This window comes from Oncorhynchus masou, chromosome 26, assembly GCF_036934945.1.
Source record: "Oncorhynchus masou masou isolate Uvic2021 chromosome 26, UVic_Omas_1.1, whole genome shotgun sequence".
NCBI lineage: Eukaryota > Metazoa > Chordata > Actinopteri > Salmoniformes > Salmonidae > Oncorhynchus > Oncorhynchus masou.
In genome coordinates this window covers 5,432,918-5,453,503 of record NC_088237.1, presented here as the reverse complement: position 1 = coordinate 5,453,503, position 20,586 = coordinate 5,432,918, and the positions used below count along the sequence as shown (strand labels likewise).

The window sequence follows — 20,586 nt, the reverse complement described above, 5'->3', positions numbered from 1 at the left end:
GTCCAGTAAGATCACACTTTATCATTCTCTGCTACAAATCATTTTGCTACGGTGTGCCCTACGGAACACGGCCCTGTTCTTACCTGGGCGATCTCCTTTATTCTGTAGCTGACCTCCTCGCTCAGGGTGGAACAGCTCTCCTCCTGTAGCTGCCCCACTCCTATGGCCTCTGCCATGGCCTTCATTGACTCCGTGGGCAGAACCACAGTGCACTGCTTCGGCCTCCGCTCCTCAGCCATGGTGGCTGTTGGTTAAGAGAGATAGCACAGAGGTCAATAAGGAGGGATGTCAAGCTGAAAGAAAACGTACAGTTACTTATGACTACAACTACTGTTTCCTGAAGAAAGGAAACGCGGTAAAACACAGTTATGGGGAGTTTGCATGATTGCACCCTCTACTGAAGAACATTAGAATCACGCCTGATAAGGCCGCCTTCCACAAGTGATAACCCGAAGCCCAGATTAATTCCTTCAATTCTGTACTGAGCTTCACCGTGTCCAGAACTGGGCGGTGCGGGCCGAACAGGTGTTGTACGTTGTTTCCCTCCTTCAGTAAACAGTAGTTATAGTCATCTGTACGTTCCCTTTTAGTTGATCAACTCGGTTCAAAACAGCTATGGGGATACAAAATCACGCCCAAGACGACCCCAGTGGACACCAAATGAAATGGTCCACGGCAGTCTACCCAGAGTTACAACCCAACAGGAAAATGTGCGGTACCCAGGTATTGCACAATCTATCTACACACTGCCTAATGACCCTCTCCAGCCGTAAGTACAGTGTACGCGTGTACACCATTAGGTCATTCCTGCCTTCTGCTGTCATATGCCAGAGAAATAGCATCCACAATCCAGTGGGAGAGTGTTGGAGGAAATTATAGTTGAAATGATTAATTATGTATACATTTTTATTAGAACCATTAAGTTTTAATACTATTATGTTGTGGTATGAAATGTATGGGTTTTTGGTTAAACTAGGACTGAAAATGTAGGTAAAACGAATGAATTGTCTGTACCTTGCGGGTTTAAGGGACAAGGAGGGTATATCTCTTTAGATAGATAAGAATGTTCTTTGATGTTCCATTAGTGGAGAGGAGTATGTCTTTTAGACAGATTGGAATGTTTGCTTTATGAGGGGAGTAGGAGACAATCTCCAGACCTGAAGACAATGCGCTATTGTGTGGATTGGAGAGAGTGTGAGAACTGATGATGTCATTTTTATCTTCTCTTTAAAATGTAATGTTCTTTGTATTTTGGGCCAGTACTCATCAAGAATAAATGCTAAACTTGTTTTTAAGACTGGTCTCTATCTATTTCATGCAAATTATAAACTTACAACTTATTATGAAATTGATAGAGTGTGAATTTGGTTTTGGCTACAAAACATATAGGAATTTAGAATTCCTCTAACAGAGAGACGCTGCTTAGAAATGCTCAATGTACATGTGTAACGCTCATCCTGGACATGTAACAGCCACTGCTCATCAGAAGCAAACAGAGGCTGCAAAAAGGGAAAAAGCTCAAAAGCTAGAGACCTGTAGGACATTCATGACCTTAAGGGCGAAGGATGCACTAGAACGCAACGTCACCTTAAAGTTTACTTCTGTTTTTTAACAATGAGAACATGTGTGTGCATAAGTTGAAAAATGTAGATGCGCACAAAGACATTTAGGAGCCCAATGAAACATTTTGAGGTACTAAAGCGTTTTTTTTTCTTGGTTCACTGGTGCTCCTAAATTAAAATTCCAGGTCAGGTCACACAGAAAAATATTTAGGCGCATATGCTAGTGACAGGGTTCATACACATGTGACAGGGTTCATACACAAACAACTGTATAAAACACATGTGGCAAACCCTCAGTCTGGAGAGCTACTAGGCATGCAGGCTTTTCATCAAGCCCTGCTCAAACAAATCAGAGACAATTTTATCAAGGTCCGGTTGAGCAGCTCATTTCTAAAATGTTGTTTGTTAAGGCATCCGCATGCTTCCCAGCCGAAACAGTTTGGCAGAGTTTGTGCATATATTAGCATGACATTATGTGACGCTTTTGTTCGTTTTGGACTTTGTTGAGTGCACACAACATTTTTTCTGGAGGCAAGCTGAATTCGGAGTCGAAGTCTATGTTCTTTCGTCGGTGATTGGTCAACAGTAGGGATTCTTCAATAAAGTCTTTGTTGTCATTCAACAAGACACGACTCACTTTCATGCACATTTTTGTTATTGAGAAATACAGCACCAAATATCTTACTTAGATGTAAAATTCCATGACTAAGATCTCCTTGGCAAAATTAATGACAGATTTTGTCTTTGATTCATTCGGACTATTTTGAGGTGATGTATACTGGCTATGCGTTTCAAAATGGACAAACAGTACTATTGACGCTTTTTAAAATTGTTTTTCAAGCTAAGGTCGTTTAAGAGAGTATGCAAGTAAACGTGTTTGGTTTGGCTGAACTGAAGCATGCTGACACCTTTAGAGGTGGACAGGAATAAAAGGCTGCACACCTATTAGCTCTCCTAAAAGACATGTTTCCGGGTAGCCTCCGACAATAACATCGACGAATAGACTGATAAGGTGACTGAGTTCATCAGGAAGTGTATAGGAGATGATGTACCCACTGCGACTATCAAAACCTACCTTAACCAGAAACAGTGGATTGTTGAAAAACAGAAAGTGCAAACTACAGTATTTAACCATGGCAAGGTGACTGGTAATATGGCCGAATACAAACAGTGTAGTTATTCCCTCCATAAGGCAATCAAACAGGCAAAATGTCAGTATAGACACAAAGTGGAGTCACAATTCAACGGCTCAGACACGAGACGTATGTGGGCATGGTCTACAGACAGTCACGGATTACAAAGGAAAACCAGCCACGTATGCAAGTACAAGCGTTCGGTTATTCGAGTTCAGCTAAACACCTTCTTCCACAATCACCCGACCTCAATCAAATTGAGATGGTTTGGGATAACTTGGACCGCAGAGTGGAGGAAAAGCTGCCAACAAGTGCTCAGCATATGTGGGAACTCCTTCAAAACTGTTGGAAAAGCATTCCAGCTGAAGCTGGTGCAAAGCTGTAATCAAGGCAAAGGGTGGCTACTTATAAATATATTTTGATTTGTTTAACACTTTGTTGGTTACTACATGATTCCATATGTGTTATTTCCTAGTTGTGATGTCTTCACTATTATTCTACAATGTCGAAAATAGTCCAAATAAATTAAAACTCTTGAATAAGTAGGTGTTCTAATGCTTTGGAAGTAAAATAAAAGAGAGCCGCGCACTCTAGGAGCTCAGATGCAAAAATTTCAACAGGGTATAAATCAGACAGCTTGGATGTTGAAACGTTGGTAATTACATTTTTGCATCTGAGCTCCTAGAGTGTGCGGCTCTTTTATTTTCAAGTTTTCTACTCCGCTAGCCAGCACCTCGCCTAAATAGGTGTGCGTTTCTTTTTCTTCTAGATCGTTCTAAAGCTTTGGACCGGAAGTCACTGGCCACTTTAATAATGGAACACTAGACACTAATAATATTTACATATTTTTGCTTTACTCATCTCATATGTATATACTGTATATACTGTATTCTATCCTAATCTACTGTATCTCAGTCTATGCCGCTCTGACATTACTCGTCTATATATTTATATATTCTTAATTCCATTCCTTTACTTAGATTTATGTGTATTGTTGGGAAAATTGTTGATATTACTGCACTGTTGGAGCTAGAAACTCAAGAATTTCGCAACACCCACAATATCATCTGCTAAACATGTGTATGTGACCAATAAAATTTGATGTTCTGTGCCTTTTGAAATAATTTTCTCATTCAATATATCAAAGATCAAATGGCTATGATAGGATACAAATATTTTTATTCAGCTGAAGAAAGCCCACACATTTTCTTCATGAAATTTATATTTTTTGGTTTAGTCATATTTATCTTAGCTACCTTAAAAAGTGTTTACTTTGCAGGCTGAATAGCATTTATTGAGTTGCAATATCCCCTACATTGGATGGCCAAATAATGTGGAAGCATCTACAAAACAAGTTTTGAAGCCACTTAATCCAAAAGAAAGGCTACATTTAATATTTTTCCTAAAAATTAACGTGATTGAACGAATACCAACTAATACAATGGCAAAGTGAATAGTTAGTTTCTGCGAAAATAATCGTTTAAATGAATCATATGAATGGTTCAAAAAAAGTAAATCAACTTTGTACGGTGTTATTCACAAGTGTCAGTGGTTTTTTGGGACATGACGAAAACATGAATACATGCTAATAATAGCTGAACAGTTAACTAGAGGGTACAAGATATGATTTTAATTGTCTACCTAGTTCATCTGTTATCGATCATATTTTTTAGGCCATGCCTACCTGCTGCTGTGATGTCTCTCTCCTTGAGAAATGGTCCACTCACCTTGCAAACATGCAGCTGATGCACACAAACACAGACAATGCTGGCTGATATGTTTACTTATTTGATTGATAAAATATTTTAAAACTTTGCCTAAATAAATTACATTAATTATGAAATGAATTTCCATGACTTTTCCAAAACTTTTCCAGGCCTGGAATGACATTTGAAAAAATTTGACCATATAAACCGTGTAGTAAAATGGTGGCACTGTACGGCCCAGTTATGCTGTGTTTTGGATGGTACGAGGTGGACGGCAAACCGGATGTTATTGTGTTCAATGTGAATGCAGTCACCAGAGGTCAAATATTTAAACTTTTGCCTTCAGCTGTAGCATAGTTTTCTACCAGATGTCGATTTGCACTGTTTGTTTACTGAAATCACCATAGCAATGCATACTGGCGTGCTTTTGCCATCATCTTTCTTGCTTCACTATGCCGAATTGTATGTTTTTTTGCATCCCTCATCGAAATGCAGCATAATACCCTGACTACACCAAAATACATTTTGAAATCCACGTTATTCAATTATTGCACCCACTGCTCGCGCGTGTCAACGAGCATCTGCGTTGCCAAGGGCTAAAATAGAAGTCCTTTCTATTTCTGAAGCAGAACGCATTGCAAGTCCTGCCTCTCCCATCTCCTTATATGGTGATTGGCATTTAAACTTTCATAGTATTACCATGACGACCGGCAATACAGTTTGTCTTTCAATCACCCATGTGGGTATAACCAAGGAAGAGATGGCACGAGGGTACCTGCTTCTATAAAACAATGAGGAGATAGCCCTTGGCAACGCACACGTTCGTTAACACGCGCAAGCAGTGTGGGTTCAATAATTGAATAACATAGATTTCTAAATGTATTTTGCAACGCTCGCACATGCGACACGAGCGGTGTAGTCAAGGTATAAGGCATGGAGATCTCCAACGCGTTTAGCCGAGGCCAAAGCCACAAGCAGGGTGGTCTTGTAGGAGAGGATCTTCAGATCCACAAAATCCATCAGTTTAAAAGGGTCTTCACACAGAACAGCCGAAGCCAAAGTGGCCTGAGATGGGGCACAGCTTTTAAAAGACAGGTGTCACACTTTCTCAATGCCAGAAACTCATAAAATAGTAATTTACAGCACATCAAGAAAACATTCTCAAATTACAAACTCTTAAATCAATTGTTATAATAGTATAATAGTATAATGCTCTATCTTCGGTGGGGCACATTTCAACCAAGAACTTCCACAGCTATCAACAATGGTAGGAGGGATTCAGCAAGAAGTTGTTTCTCAAAGTGGATGCTGTCACTACCATTAACGTGGCTTATAAAGCATCTAAAAACCCACAGCAGCACCAGCAGAGACCGCAACCATTATCAATGGCATGGAAATGAATTGGTTAAGTGAAAGAGCTGGCTTTTGCTACCTCTATGCTAATGTTAGCTAGCTATAGAGCAACCACATTTAGCTCACTTCTTCCATCTTAAAGCACTTATAAAACTAACCAAATGTAAACATGTCTGCCAGCTGTTGGTAGCTAACTGCTGATGCTGTCATAGATATCTCTTTCCCAAGGGCTTGTACTGTTTTCAGGGCATTTGGGTGGGTTGTGCGATGCGTTAATTCTGGGGTATTTTTTATTTTTTTTATATGGCTTGCCGAGTGCGGGCTAAACTGAACTGCAACACTTTGGACATGGATTTCGCAGAAGCCCATAACAGGCATACTACACCGCTCGCGTCGCTTGCGTGAGCGTTGCAAAATAAATGTTGAAATCTATGTTATTCAATTATTGCACGCGCCAATGAGCGTTTGCGTTGCCACGGGCTAAAATAGAAATCAGTTCTATTTCTGTCATAGATTGCGCTGCAAATCTTGCCTCTCTCATCTCCTAATTGATTTATAGAAGCAGGTACCCACATGCCATCACCTCATTGGTTATACCCAAGTGGGTGATTGAAAGACAAACGAGGTCAGTGGCGGTAATGCATCTAATTTCTGAAAGTTGCTAATCGCAATATAAAGTCAAGAGAACAAAAGGCCTGGAAGGAAGAGAGATGACTAGAAACAATTCGGTTGACCATTTTATGTGTGGATTGATTGGCAGAGTAGAGGACCTTGCATTTCAGGTAAAATAACAACTCAATGTTTATATCCCAGGACAAATTAGTTAGCAACAGCAAGCTAGCTAAATAGGACAAATTAGCTAGCAAGTGCAAGCTAACTAGCTAAATTTCCATAAATGTTTAATGCTTTCGACCTGTCCCCAAATTAATATAATTAATATAATTGGTTCAGTTTGTTTTGATATTTTAACCTGCGTGTAATGATTGCATTTGGTGTGGGGGAACAAAATAAATGTATGCCTTGCGTTTGTTCCGTTTTAATGATTTGGAATGTGGACTTTGGTCCATTTTAATCTTAGGATCTGCGTGGGCTGTCCCCGGCTAAAAGAAAATGTTATTGCTGTTCTTTTGATTTAAAAGAAATGTATATGCATTGAGCTTGTTTGATGCTTTAAGCTCACTGAATGATGAAATAAGACAAATTACTCAATAAGGAGCCAGAGATCAAGATAACCAGAAGAAAAAACCCTTAACCTGACCATGCTCCTGCTGGCTTTCTCTGCCAGTACTCTCCTGATGTTGCAATGTATCCCTTGCTTATGGTTTTCATATGCATATTTTCGTGGAACAGTTTAATTTATCTCAATCATTGTCATGTGGTTAATAAAAATTACATCCAAATCTAAATTAATATGATACAAATTTTAAAAATGAACTTATATTGACATCGCCAACTACGTAAAAATAGCTTACATAAAGCCAACAAATAAAAACATTGAAGCCTGCAGGTAGAAAATATGGCCTGCCTGCAACAAACTTGAAACATTGTATCAACTACTAACTTGGGTCTTTCCACTGGGAAGCCTCTAACCCTAACTACTAACTTGGTCAGGCCTATTACAGGATAAGAAGTAATCAGGTGAGTCACTGGATCAGAGCATGACATTTTTACCTTTCACGCAGTGGTTATTGAAAGGGAGAGAGCTGGGTAGATTTTTCAAATACATTGAGAAACTATTGTCATTCTCAATGGATGTAAAAATAGTTTTTGCTCACTTGCTGTTTGAGGTGAAAACATTACTTTAAGAAGTGTGGTTGATTCAATCAGCTCCCCAAATGGGCAGATTTATATGTGGTCATCCTGTTCTATGCATAATCAGGTGTGCGCCCTCAACATTGACAGGAGCACTCAAGACAATGACACAAATTGGCGGAGATCTTTGGAGAGAGATGCGGGCTATAACTCATCCCCGCTTTGTGGATTAGTTCTGGGTGCAGGATGGTAAGTTGGTGGTTGAAGATATCCAGTCTCCAGTGGTGTTGGGAAGATGCTAATGTTACCTTGCTTTGAATTCATCTGCATTTCTTTCTAGGCAGCAAAATAAGTGAGCTAGATTCTTTTTTTGTGTACTGCCATATGTCCATAACACACGTTTGTCACTGGTATGGGCTACTAAATGTCCTAAACCTAGACAGTGGTAGCTGCAAACTAAAACCGGGGAGAGGGAGGAGAGAATTCACTTTCTGTTTCATCCAGGGGTTGTAACTGGTTCAGGGAACAGGACCGAAAACTGGTTTGAGGAACAGAGCCAGAACCCCAATAATGTTCCTGTCTCCAGCCTTAATACCAGTATTTATGCTCCTACAAAAAACGCAACAATGTAGTTTATCTGTCGAAACGGCTGTCTGCCTGGGAAAATCTTTGCCAGTTTGTGTGTGATTAATTAGAGAACAATGGACTAACTTTTTCAATGCTAGTTAGTTATCACGTTTCACAATGGACTTATTAACTACACACAAGTGTGTTAGCTAGCTCTAGTCTAGCTCTCAAAAACTCTAGGCGGAATTATGTGTAATGTAATGGAACTGAGTCATGATCAAGGGCTAGCTCTGGTCCAACGTCAGTTAAGCCAATTCTCTGAAGTTCAAAGACATTCAAAGTTCCTTCTCTCTCTCGGTGGGCCTAATTCAGATGATGCCCAGCAGAGCCCTAGGAAAATTTCCATGCCCACCTACAGTCTGTCCACTGTACCTTGACATGATGAACTCCTTGCTTTCCTTCAAACATAAAGATATAAAACTGTATTTTTTTGTGAAGAATCACAACAAGTGGGACACAATCATGAAGTGGAACTGCATTTATTGGATATTTCAAACTTTTTTAACAAATCAAAAACTGAAAAATTATTCAACTTAAGTTAATACTTTGTAGGACCATTACAGCCCCAGGATGTCTCTATCAGTTTTGACATTGAGAGACTGTCCCATTCCTCCTTGCAAAACAGCTGGCTCAGTGAGGTTGGATGGAGAGCATTTGCAACAGTTTTCAGTTCTTTCCACAGATTCTCAATTCTCTGTTCTGCCATTCTAACACCTGGATATGTTTATTTTTGAACCATTCCATTGTAGATTTTGCATGTTTTGGTCATTGTCTTGTTGGAAGACATTTGTCTCAAGACATCTTTTCTTCCAGAATGGTCCATGTTCCATCTTATAATTTTAACTCTTCCCTGTCCCTGCTGAAGAAAAGCAGGCCCAAACCATGATGCTGCCACCACCATGTTTGACCAGGGTGATGAGCTGTGTTGCTTTTATGCCAAACATAACGTTTTGCATTGTTGCCAAAAAGTTCAATTTTGGTTTCATCTGACCAGAGCACCTTCTTCCACATGTTTGGTGTGTCTCTAGGTTTCTTCCTTTTTATGGATATTTTAAGAAATGTCTTTCTTCTTGCCACTCTTCCATAAAGTTTGTGCAATATACAAATGGACAGAGTCTCCATCAGCTGTAGATCTCTTCATCCAGAGTGATCATGGGCCTCTTGGCTGCATCTCTGTTCAGTCTTCTCCTTGTATGAGCTGAAAGTTTAGAATGGGAGAAATACTTTCCATTTCAATATTATCGTCACAGTGCTCCTTGGGATGTTTAAAGCTTGGGAAAATCCAAATCCGGCTTTAAACTTCTTCACAACAGTATCTCGGACCTGCCTGGTGTGTTCCTTGTTCTTCATGATGCTCTCTGCGCTTTTAACGGACCTCTGAGACTTCACAGTGCAGGTGCATTTATACGGAACTTGATTACACACAGGTGGATTGTATTTATCATCATTAGTCATTTAGGTCAACATTGGATCATTCAGAGATCCTCACTGAACTTCTGGAGAAGTTTGCTGCACTGAAAGTAAAGGGGCTGAATAATTTTGAATAATTTTTCAGTTTTTGATTTGTTAAAAAAGTTTGAAATATCCAATAAATGTCGTTCCACTTCATGATTGTGTCCCACTTGTTGTTGATTCTTCACAAAAAAATACAGTTTTATATCTTTATGTTTGAAGCCTGAAATGTGGCAGAAGGTCGCAAAGTTCAAGGGGGCAAAATATTTTCGCAAGGCACTGTAGCTTGCCCACTCCATAACAAGCTGCTCTTTCAATTGATGAAGTCATTTAATGTCGAGCTAAACTGATTTCAGACATTTAAAACGGAATAGAAAGGAACAATATAAACAGTTACTTTTGAACTGGTTTAGAACTTTATTTTGCTGGGTCGGAACAGTGGAACGGAATGGGGAAAAATGATTGTTCTGTTCAAAACTAAAATGATTTCCCTTCCAAACCCTGGTTTCATCTGCTGCTGGCTAGCTAATGTTCACTCATATGTTTTCCACATATAATTCCTGAAATTACATTTTAACTGAAAAGTTAGGTCCCACTTGGTACGCACCAGATTACCATTATAGTGGTTCGTCCTTTAGAAATTGCAGCGTACTACGGCAGAGCTTGCATGGTGCCCCAGAACTTTATTGCACGTTATTTAAATGTGACCCACTGGTACCATTAACGCTAGTTAGTGCTAGTTTGATCACCAGAGGGCATCTCTGAAAAGCATTTGATAGCCTTAAATAGTGGCTGTACTAGAGAGTTTAAAACATTTTTTTTGTAATAACATTTTAAGAATGTTGCTTAATTAATTTGATTAATATTATGGTGTTTCTATTCCAAGAAAAATTAAAACCCTCTGGGTTTCCGTTAGGATGGAACGGAAAATATGGCGCTGTACAACGTGACGATCGGGAGTAGGTTACACTACTGGGCTATTTAACTAAAGCATCCCTGTGTCGTGCGGGAGACCGGGGCTCAATTCCATGATGGGGAGGAAGGAGTAGGCTGTCCTTGTAAATAATAATTTGTTTTTAACTGACTTGCCTAGTTAAATAAAGGTTACACTAAGAGCATAACATTTCTACCCCTAATTTTCTAATTCTAGTCTAACCAATACCCAAACAGAGATTCAGTGAAAATAAAAATGTCATTGATTAATCAAGACCAGTCCCCATGCTTGTCTCAGAGCAGTGCGAAACGGTGCTAAAATAGTTGTAGACTATTGCTTCAAATCCTATTGTTTCTAACTTCAATATGCTCTTTAAATAAATAAGACCTACACCACTTTTAACCTGTTGCGACTCTAGGGGCAGTATTTTGGAGAAAAAAAACATTCGCGTTTTAAAACGGGATATTTTGTAGGACAAGATGCTCGAATATGTATATAATTGACAGTTTTGGATAGAAAACACTAACGTTTCCAAAACTGTAAAGATATTGTCTGTGAGTATAACAGAAAAATCCAATCCGGAAGTGCCCCATATTTTGAAAGCGTTGCATGCCAATGCGTTCATATTGAGCTGTGAATGTGCTATGAACCAGCTTACGCTTTCTACGTATTCCCCAAGGTGTCTACAGCATTGTGACATAGTTTTACGCATTTATGTTGAAGAATACCCGTAGGGGGCTACATTGCGCAAGTGGTCACATGATGCTCCCAGAGAAAATCTTGCGTAAAGTACAGAGGTAGCCATTATTCCAATCGCTTCTACTGAGAAACCAATTGTCCCGGTGGATATATTATCGAATAGATATTTGAAAAACACCTTGAGGATTGATTCTAAACAATGTTTGTCATGTTTCTGTCGATATTATGGAGCTAATTTGGAATATTTTTCGGCATTGTCGTGACCGCAATTTCCAGTCGATTTCTCAGCCAAACGTGAAGAACAAACGGAGCTATTTCGCCTACAAAAATAATATTTTGGGAAAAAATTAACTTTGTCTATATACCTGGGAGTCTCGTGAGTGAAAACATCTGAAGTTCATCAAAGGTAAACGATTTAATATGATTGCTTTTCTGTGACAAGGTTGCCTGCTGCTAGCAAGACATAATGCTATGCTAGGCTATCGATAAACTTACACAAATGCTTGTTTAGCTTTGGCTGTAAAGCATATTTTGAAAATCTGAGATGACAGGGTGATTAACAAAAGGCTAAGCTGTGTTCCAATATATTTCATTTGTGATTTTCATGAATAGGAAGATTTTTTAGGAAGATTTATGTCCGTTGCGTTATGCTTGTCCTCTTCAAGAGAGAAGTCTCCCACGGCTGTGTTCCCATACGAGGGCGGCTTCTGTCTCGGAGGCAGCTCTCACCTTCACCAGCTTCTCAGTGGTCATGTAGGTGGTCTTGAACCTTGAGTCCAGAAAGGTAGATATTGGTGAGCAGCTCATCTGTTTCAGGGTTGGTGTATTTGTCATTCAGGTAATTGAGGACCCTCATCTTAATCTCTCGGTCAGGTTGGCTTCGCCATCATTTAATTTCAGAACCTCCATATTGAACAGGCTTCAGATAGGACACACTCACGTATGTCTCTTCTGGAGGGGCTTAAGTGCTGCCGTGATAGATTCAAAGACCTCAATGTCTTGTCAGGAGGGTGCAAGGTGCCGTGTTTTTTTTTGTCTGCTGCCAGGACTTGTAGGTTGGCCTTTTCCTGCTCAAGGACTCTTTCCATCATCTGCAGGTGAGAACCCCACCTTGTCGGGGATTCTGTGATGAGCTTGTGGAGGGGCAGACTCAATTTATCCTGTGTACTTATCAGGGCCTTCTGCTGCTTCCTAGAAGAAAAAGAAAGAGAAACGCACACCTATAAAGACGAGGTGCTGGCTAGCGGAGTAGAAACTTGAAAATAAAAATAAAAGAGAGCCGCACACTCTTGGAGCTCAGATGCAAAAATTTAATACCAACGTTTCGACAGCCAAGCTGTCTTCATCAGGGTATAATCACAAACACTGCGGGATGACTCGTTTATATAGCGTCAAAGGACACAGGTGTCTGTAATCATGGCCAGGAGTGGCTTAATATCATTGGTTAATAATCAAATATTAAAATGTCATACAAAGAACAGCATACAAACAAATGGATAGCATACGATCATAGATTAATTTGACTATACAAGTTTACACACAATTACAATGGCAAAGTCACAATAATCACAAGAATGGCATCAGATCAAAGTCTACGTTGAGACCGAAGGGCGCAAGGGTCTTTAAATTAAAGATCCAGGCAGCCTCTCGTTTTAACAATAAATTATCAAGGTCACCCCCTCTCCTAGGGAGGGTGACATGTTTGATGCCAATATAACGCAGAGACGAAATCGAGTGGCCTGCCTCCAAGAAGTGGGCCGCAACTGGATAAGTCAAGTTTTTACACCTAATGGTGCTACGGTGCTCTGAGATACGTACTTTTAATTCGCGCTTTGTTTTACCTACATAATTTTTACCACAAGGACAAGTGCTTCCAACTATAGGAAAATATGCTGACCACTTTCTTGCACACTGGGAAACCAGAGGTTCGTTTTGGACACTCCTCTAGTCCTGGAAACCCGAGCTTCGTTTTGGACACTCTTCTCTGAAAAATAAAAAGGTGAAAAATAATTACATATGAATCACAATTATTCAATAGAAATAACATTGCATCTGCAGTATTTACATACATTTTACAGCATGGATACTGGACATGATTACAAATTGAATCCATCTATAGATGTACATACAGCTGTTGTGATTAAGAGAGCTATATTGCTTTAGAATACGGGATAATTTATTGAGTAGGCTATTTATTATTAAAAGAGATAAGATAGATTCATATATTGAAACCACAGGCTAATGTATCAACTAGAAATAAAAGCAATGTAATGTGTGGATATTGCACAAATTTACAAATATGATATATTTGGATAGCTGTATATATTCGGCTTAAAGTATAAGAAATATCAGGCAGTGTAGTCAGCTATAACTTTAAACAGAGGAAGGAATACAATAGCTTTCTGCATTTTAAGTTGCTGTTTTTAAGTTAAGTTATTTTTTTACCTAGCTCTGTGTGTTTTGGACGTTGAAACTTACCAATAGCAATGTGTAGCTTGTGTCCGAAAAAACCTAGTCTTGTAAATTTGTTCAGCTTCAATGCTGTGACCATGTTAGATTCGCTGTCGGTAGTCATACATACTTGACGCGACTCTTTCAAGCCCCAGGATGAAAGTGCCTCCCTCAGCCCAGCTGCAACTATTTCTCTGATGTGTTGGTCTGAGAAATAAGAGGCATTTGCTTTGCAGCTTCCAGCTGTCGTCATTGTAATGAATTGTGAGGCTAATGTATGGCTCTGTGATCCGGCATGACCATAATTCGGCAGTGGTAGAGAAGAATGCAGCGTTACGGATTTAATTGGCAACTCTGTCCCGACATTCTGTGTAGCGTTCTGGCAGACATGTTTTGCTAAAGTATTTACGGCTCAGGATCTCGTATTTTGCGTCTGGAGTTCGAATCAACTTTATGAAACCGTCTTTCTCCACAGTTTGAATTAGTTCCATGTCTTTCGCTATGTGATACATAATTGCACTCGTTATCTCATTCCACTTATTGCTCTTCTTGTCATAGTGAATACCCCTAACGAATGATGCCTTGAGTGATAGCGGAGTGTGGGTCTGGCTTGAAGATGTCTTGGGACTTGCTCCGGGGGTTTGTTGCACGCATTCTGGTAGATTCCTCATATTCGTGCACATACAGGGTTTTCAGGTGGTGAAAAAGGTTGCTGGTGTTTCCACCTTTGCCTAGCACAATGCACTGACAACTTACACAGTACTGTTTGTTGGTCGAGGTCGGATATCTTAAAGCCAAACCAGTTCCAAACAACAGAAGCCCCCTTTCTTCGAACCAATTCTTTGTTGTCCTGCAAATCAACCTCAATAGCGTTATTTTCCTTGTCTTCAGTCATCCTCAATGCTTGCTTACACTTTTGCGCTTGATTTTTGGACACTTTTGCTAACGAAAGGAGTTTACTTCACTAAATGTTTGCTTACTCTGCAGTTGCGCATGCTTGTTTGTTGACTTTGATTGGCAGGCCGATTGTGTGTAAAGTCCATGCTTCTAGTTGTTTTTATTTGCTAAAAAAGGCTATGTTCTTATTGAAAGAAACAATTTGAACTAGCCCACTAGACTATATGACTCAACTGAAAATTTGTGGAAAAAAACAAAAAAGGTCTTATTTCATACATTTATTAGTTTATTATGATATGCACGATACGGCAAAATCCATACCATGGCACAACGTCATACCAGTATTCACATTCATACCGGTACATGAATGGATACTTCTCCCTCTGCCCCAGATGCCATGGTTGCCCTTCGTTTGAAGACGTAACCTAGAGACAGGTTTTCTCCATCTCCTTAGCTATCTATCATACTCTATTTCCACTGATTTCAAAACGCGGTCCTCCAGAAAGTGGAGAGCAACACTTATGCAGTTTTAATACGTGATAACTTTTTTTTTTTAAGCCACGATAGAGAGGAGCACGATAGAGAGGATTACCTACTACACATACTGACCAGCTCAAATAGACAGAAGCATGCTACACGGCAGACAAATCCGAACTCATCTCTCGGCATGTCCAGCCTACTCATTATCTCAGCCAATCATGGCTAGCGGGAAGGTTCCTGGCTTTTTATGTGGCTAAACCAACTAGCCTCGTAATTTAACAATTGTATTTGTATTTACAGATGGTATACAAGTTTGATAGTAAGGCACATGAAAGTTCACATGTTCCAGAAGGCATTTCTGCCAAAAAACACATTTAGACTTTTAGTGACACTCGACATACGCCTAGTTTCGTGAAATTAGTCAAATATACCTCAATCACACCAACTACCTCGCACCCTGACTTGGTACCGGCATTCCTTGTATATAGCCTCATTGTTATTTTATTGTGTTACTATTTTTTTTATTTGTTAATTTTCTTACTTTTGAATTGTATTGTTGGGAAATTGACTCGTAAGTAAGCATTTCGTGGTAAAGTCTACACCTGTACTCTGCGCATGTGACAAATAAGTTGGAGTTGCCCTGTAATTCAATTGTGCACCAGCAAGAGAGCGTTGTGTTTGGTGGCACTGTTTCTGTAGCGGTGCTTCATAGGGTGGAAGAGTTTACAAAACAAATACCCACATGACTGATACAAATCATCATGATTTCATTCTGCCAGGTAGGTCTACTTTGCAATCAACTTTTAATTGGTAAGGTTTTTGGGAAAAGCCATTAGAAATGACTGTTTAGGCATGCTAACTGGCTACACAACCACACACAGGCGCGCGCACAAGAAGAGGCATTATTTCTTCTGATAGTTGCAGGAATACGATTTACTGATGCATTCTTTTCAGGACTTGAGAAACGAGTGCAAAGGAGTCCTTTTCTAATAAGTTAGTTCAATACATTTAACTTTCTGTGCTCAGTCAGGAGGCTCCACCAATGATTTTCTTTCCTTCAGATCTACATGGTTCACGTGGCTGGTAGAGATCAAAACGGCATATTTGCATCCCTGGTAAAAGAGCTACATCAGCCCTGCCGAACATTTCGCATATCTGGGAGCATTTTTACATTTATTTTCATTGTTCGAGTACTCACTTTATGTTTTTTTTTTTTTTTGTGTACTTGAATGGGAAAAAATAGATTTTTAGAACACAAGGTCAGCACTGGAAAAGAATGCACGCATTTATCTATATGCCAACAAATTGCAACAATGACTAATTTATAGGCATTTATAGGCAAGATTAATTGCTACATTTCCCCATATAGAGCGCATATATTCAGTCAATGAAAAAGCAAGTGCCATTTAAGATTAATTTATTGAAACCGGAATATCAATTTGTTCTATTATATCGTGGAACACAGTATTCAATTTAGTTTATTCTACCTGTTCTTTAGAATTGTATAAACGGATGAACAATTCCACATTGAACACTGCATGGTGATGCACGGACACAACATCTGTTTGGTAAGAAGGCATGTGCTTAATGATTCTGATGTTTAGGGTATTAGCCAAGGCTAACCAATTCTAAAATGGCACTAGCAGATAGAAAACTAGTGCAAAATGGGTTGGGGTTAGCCATCCTTTTGTTTGCCAAAGGGACTAAGTAGCCAGCTAGCTTCCCATCCACGAAGACAAGCCCCACCCCCTCCATATTCATAACGTGGGACTACCCATTCAACATCAGCTTGGCTGAATGCGGCTGGGCCCAGGTCATCTTAAGCTCATCGACGAAGTCTGGTAAAAGAGGCAAGTGGTGCTTGACCGATAGCAGATATTCCCCACCAAACCTGAATGCCTTCCGCCATGCAGGGAGGACGGCCACTCCACTGACAAGCGTGCAGCCGCTTGGTGACATAGCTCAATGAGAGACGCGCTAGAAGCCTGGGATTCCCCTGCTACATCCGTATCAAGGATGTGTGGCTGCCCCAAAGTCAAAACCCTCCATCACAGTCTCAGAAAAAAAAGTTAACCAGCCAGAGAAACCACGTCGTCACCCGAACACGAGTCCTATGTAACAGTGAAGGACACCGACATATCAGCCAGCACTATACCGCCATGCTGGGAGTACAGATCCATGTGGTTCCTAATATCCTGCAACTCAGACTCCACCAAGGTACAGGCACCCACGGGAGGAAAGTGAACTTCTGTCTCACCAAACCTTCTAATGAAAGTTACACGCCTCTCGAGCGAGCTTAGGCGCAACCAGCAACAGTCATCGCACGAGCTGGTTTGGTCCAGAGCAGCCTGAGCATGCAAGGTTCAATTAATCAATCAAATGTATTATAAAGTCCTTTTTACATCAGCCGATGTCAAAGTGCTATATAGAAGTTACACTTACCATAATATATAATTGAATCACATCAGGTGTCATTCTAATGTTACTCAGTAGAGGGCGCTAGCGTGCAATCTTCCTATAGCTATGTTGTACAGAGTTGGGAACTGTCTGTTTTCCTAATTGAGTTCTAATGTCTATGTTATTTATAACTTCAAAATGCATCTTAGAAAGAACGCATACTGTTCTAATTCATTCAAAAAAAATCATTCAAAAACGACTCATCTTGTTTTGAACACAAAGCATGCCACTGAATCCAGGCCATGTCCCAGTATCTAATGTTAGGTTTCTGGAAATTCACGAATGGATAGTGGAGAAATGCAAGATTACATGCAGGGGAAACATGACGTCGCACGATAGGAGAGAGTTTATAAGATCTTATACGGTTTGTTCTATGGTCATTTTCATGAGCTTGTCACTTTTTGTAAATTTAAGCATTTATGTAATCAGAAAAAAACACACACGCTTCATAATTCATAAAGTTCATGTTAACTGATTGCTATTATCTCAGAACATAACGTGTACGATCTCCCAAGCCTGTGTTAACCTATTTTCTGCGTTTATCTCAAAACCCGATTCTTTCCCCCCATGAATGGCTGAAAGAACCAGCAGTAAGGGCGTATTCATTATGATGATTGTTGCCAAAGTTTTGCAACAGAACCCGTTTTACTTCAAACGGAAACCATTTTGCAACGGAAAGGAGAGTTTCCATTGGACAAATTCCGGAAGGTCCCTCCGTTTCGTTCTTGAACGGCGAACTGTTTCCGTTGCAAGAGGTAATGAATGCACCCTGATGTTCCCTCATTCTGACTGAATGGACAAAAGCTTTCAACGTATGTGTTTTCTACTTTCCATAGCATAGGATCAACAGCCTAGTAATAACTTGCGCGTTTCTTATTTCAAACTCTGAGCGCAAACGGTAGTCATCGAAATGTAAACTTGCTGGCTAGTTAGTAGTTACCAGCGAACGAGACCATTCCAGTAGTTTATCCGGTCTGAGATCATTAGCTAGCGAACTACTTACTAATCAGAACCAAAAGCAACACATACAGCAAACTCTCCAAAGTGTGTAATTTTAACCATTTCTTTACAGCGTGCAAACCAGACAACTTGGTGCATTCTGTTGATTTACTAGCTGGCTAACAGTTAGCTGACGTTCGCTAATGCTAGAAAGCCAAGTTGATTAGCCTAGCATAGCGCTCTTACCTTTGTAAAGCTACAAATACAGGCCGTTAAACACCAACAGGAGAAAGTTAAACGAATTAAAAATAAACAAATCCTATTAAAATGTGCGATAATGGCTTATTTGCAAATCTAGATCATTACAGTATATATTCATTTGCAGGTTTATTTTAACTGCTTTATGGTCTGCAGCTCTGACCCCGTTTTCTGAAAATCCGCCATTTTGTTTTACCTTTCAAGGTCCTCAAACATGTTTACGTGAATGAAGTGACATCCTCTATTTTGAAGCGTGTTACATTTGTATCTATAGTGGTATACAGTTTTATGAAGCTGGTCTTATTATAAAATATAGTATACATAAGGATTTCGTAACACTTTAATGCAACTTTTTTTGTGTTGAATATTTCACACTACACATCTGTAAGGATTAGTTGGATGTTTTTATCAATCCGCTCGTTCTGACTGGCTTCCATATTTACCAGCCGTTTACCCTATCCTTGTTCCTACAATGCAAACCTAATTTAAACCACAGGTCTGTTACAGGTTGTCTTTATTGCAGTCGCGCTGCACAGCTCAGAAGATCCCTATAATTTCAATTCAAGGGCTTTATTGGCATGGGAAACATGTGTTAACATTTGCAAAGCAAGTGAGGTAGATAATATATAAAGTGAATATATAAGGTGAAATAAACAAAAATTAACAGTAAACATTACACATACAGAAGTTTCAAAACAATAAAGACATTACAAATGTCATACTATATATATATATATATATATATATATATATATATATATATATATATATATATATATATATATATATATATATATACATATGTATATATATATGTATATACATACATACATACATACATATATATATACAGTGTTTTAACAATGTATGTATATATATATACAGTGTTTTAACAATATATATATATATATAGTGTTTTAACAATGTGTAAAGGACACAAGATAAAATAAATAAGCATAAATATGGGTTGTATTTACAATGGTGTGTGTTCTTCGCTGGTTGCCCTTTTCTCGTGGCAACAAGTCACAAATTTTGCTTCCTATATCATATGGATGTGGTCCATGAGAACACTTATCCAAGCGCAAACACGATTACAAGATTACAAAAAAGACAACCTGGAACGTCATTGATAACATGAAAGATATTGACCAATCAGATGCAAGGTCCAGAAAACATAACTGCGATTTCGGCACGCGGTAACAAGCTCTATCTTTGTTTATTTGGCACAACTGTACTGTGACTAGGGTTGGCATGGCGGATAGGTCAGATGGTAGCATTAGGGTAATTGATAATGATGATAAAACTATTTACACCTGTTGAGAATAGACCTGTAAAGCACAAGACCACTCTTGACGAAGAGTTGGAGTAGAAAGTTCCACAGTTAAGGTAGTGTTATGGTCCCAAGTTTCTGTGTTGTAGTTTGTTTATTTGCATGTTTGTATTTCATGAAATGGCTTCCTGAAATCCCTCAAGCAGCTGATTGGTCGACTCCATGGCTAATTGGAGAGCTGACCCCGCCTCTCATCAAGACGCAGCTGTCTCCAATTACCCATTCCTTCTGAGAGAGAGAAAGAGAGAGAGAGTTGGTCTGTACTCTGTTAGTTTGTTGTATTATCAGATAGAGCTTATTTGATGTCCTATGTTTGTTTGTGAAATTGTTTCATTTGTTTCCAGGGGGGAAGGCACCTAGGGAGTGCTTAGGCAAGATACCCGCGGCATACATATACCCGTAGTATATTCACTGTCTAGGCACACTAGGTAAGACCTGGGCGGACCACCCCCTGTATTTTGGTTAGGGCACCAGGTGGTGCTAAATTAGGTAAGTAGTAGTTAGGCAGTTAAGATAGGAGAGGGGGCTTTGATATTTACTTTCTTTGGTTCTGTTC

At 39.5% G+C, this 20,586-nt stretch overlaps 1 protein-coding gene and 1 long non-coding RNA gene across 2 annotated transcripts in view; both read right to left on the bottom strand.

The window, feature by feature from the left end:
- LOC135514681 (transcription initiation factor TFIID subunit 6-like) overlaps window positions 1-2,100 on the bottom strand; it is a 37,515-nt gene extending 35,415 nt beyond the window's left edge. The window contains 1 exon segment of the mRNA XM_064938187.1: window positions 84-2,100. Coding sequence (XP_064794259.1) covers window positions 84-239 — 156 coding nt within the window. The 5' untranslated portion in view covers window positions 240-2,100.
- A 9,514-nt stretch (window positions 2,101-11,614) lies between these two features.
- LOC135514680 (uncharacterized) lies at window positions 11,615-18,886 on the bottom strand. The gene is made up of 3 exons (XR_010451718.1): window positions 18,689-18,886; window positions 13,116-13,202; window positions 11,615-12,409 (listed from the first exon to the last, which is right to left on the bottom strand). It is a non-coding gene; the product is annotated as an uncharacterized LOC135514680 (long non-coding RNA).
- Window positions 18,887-20,586: the final 1,700 nt, after the last annotated feature.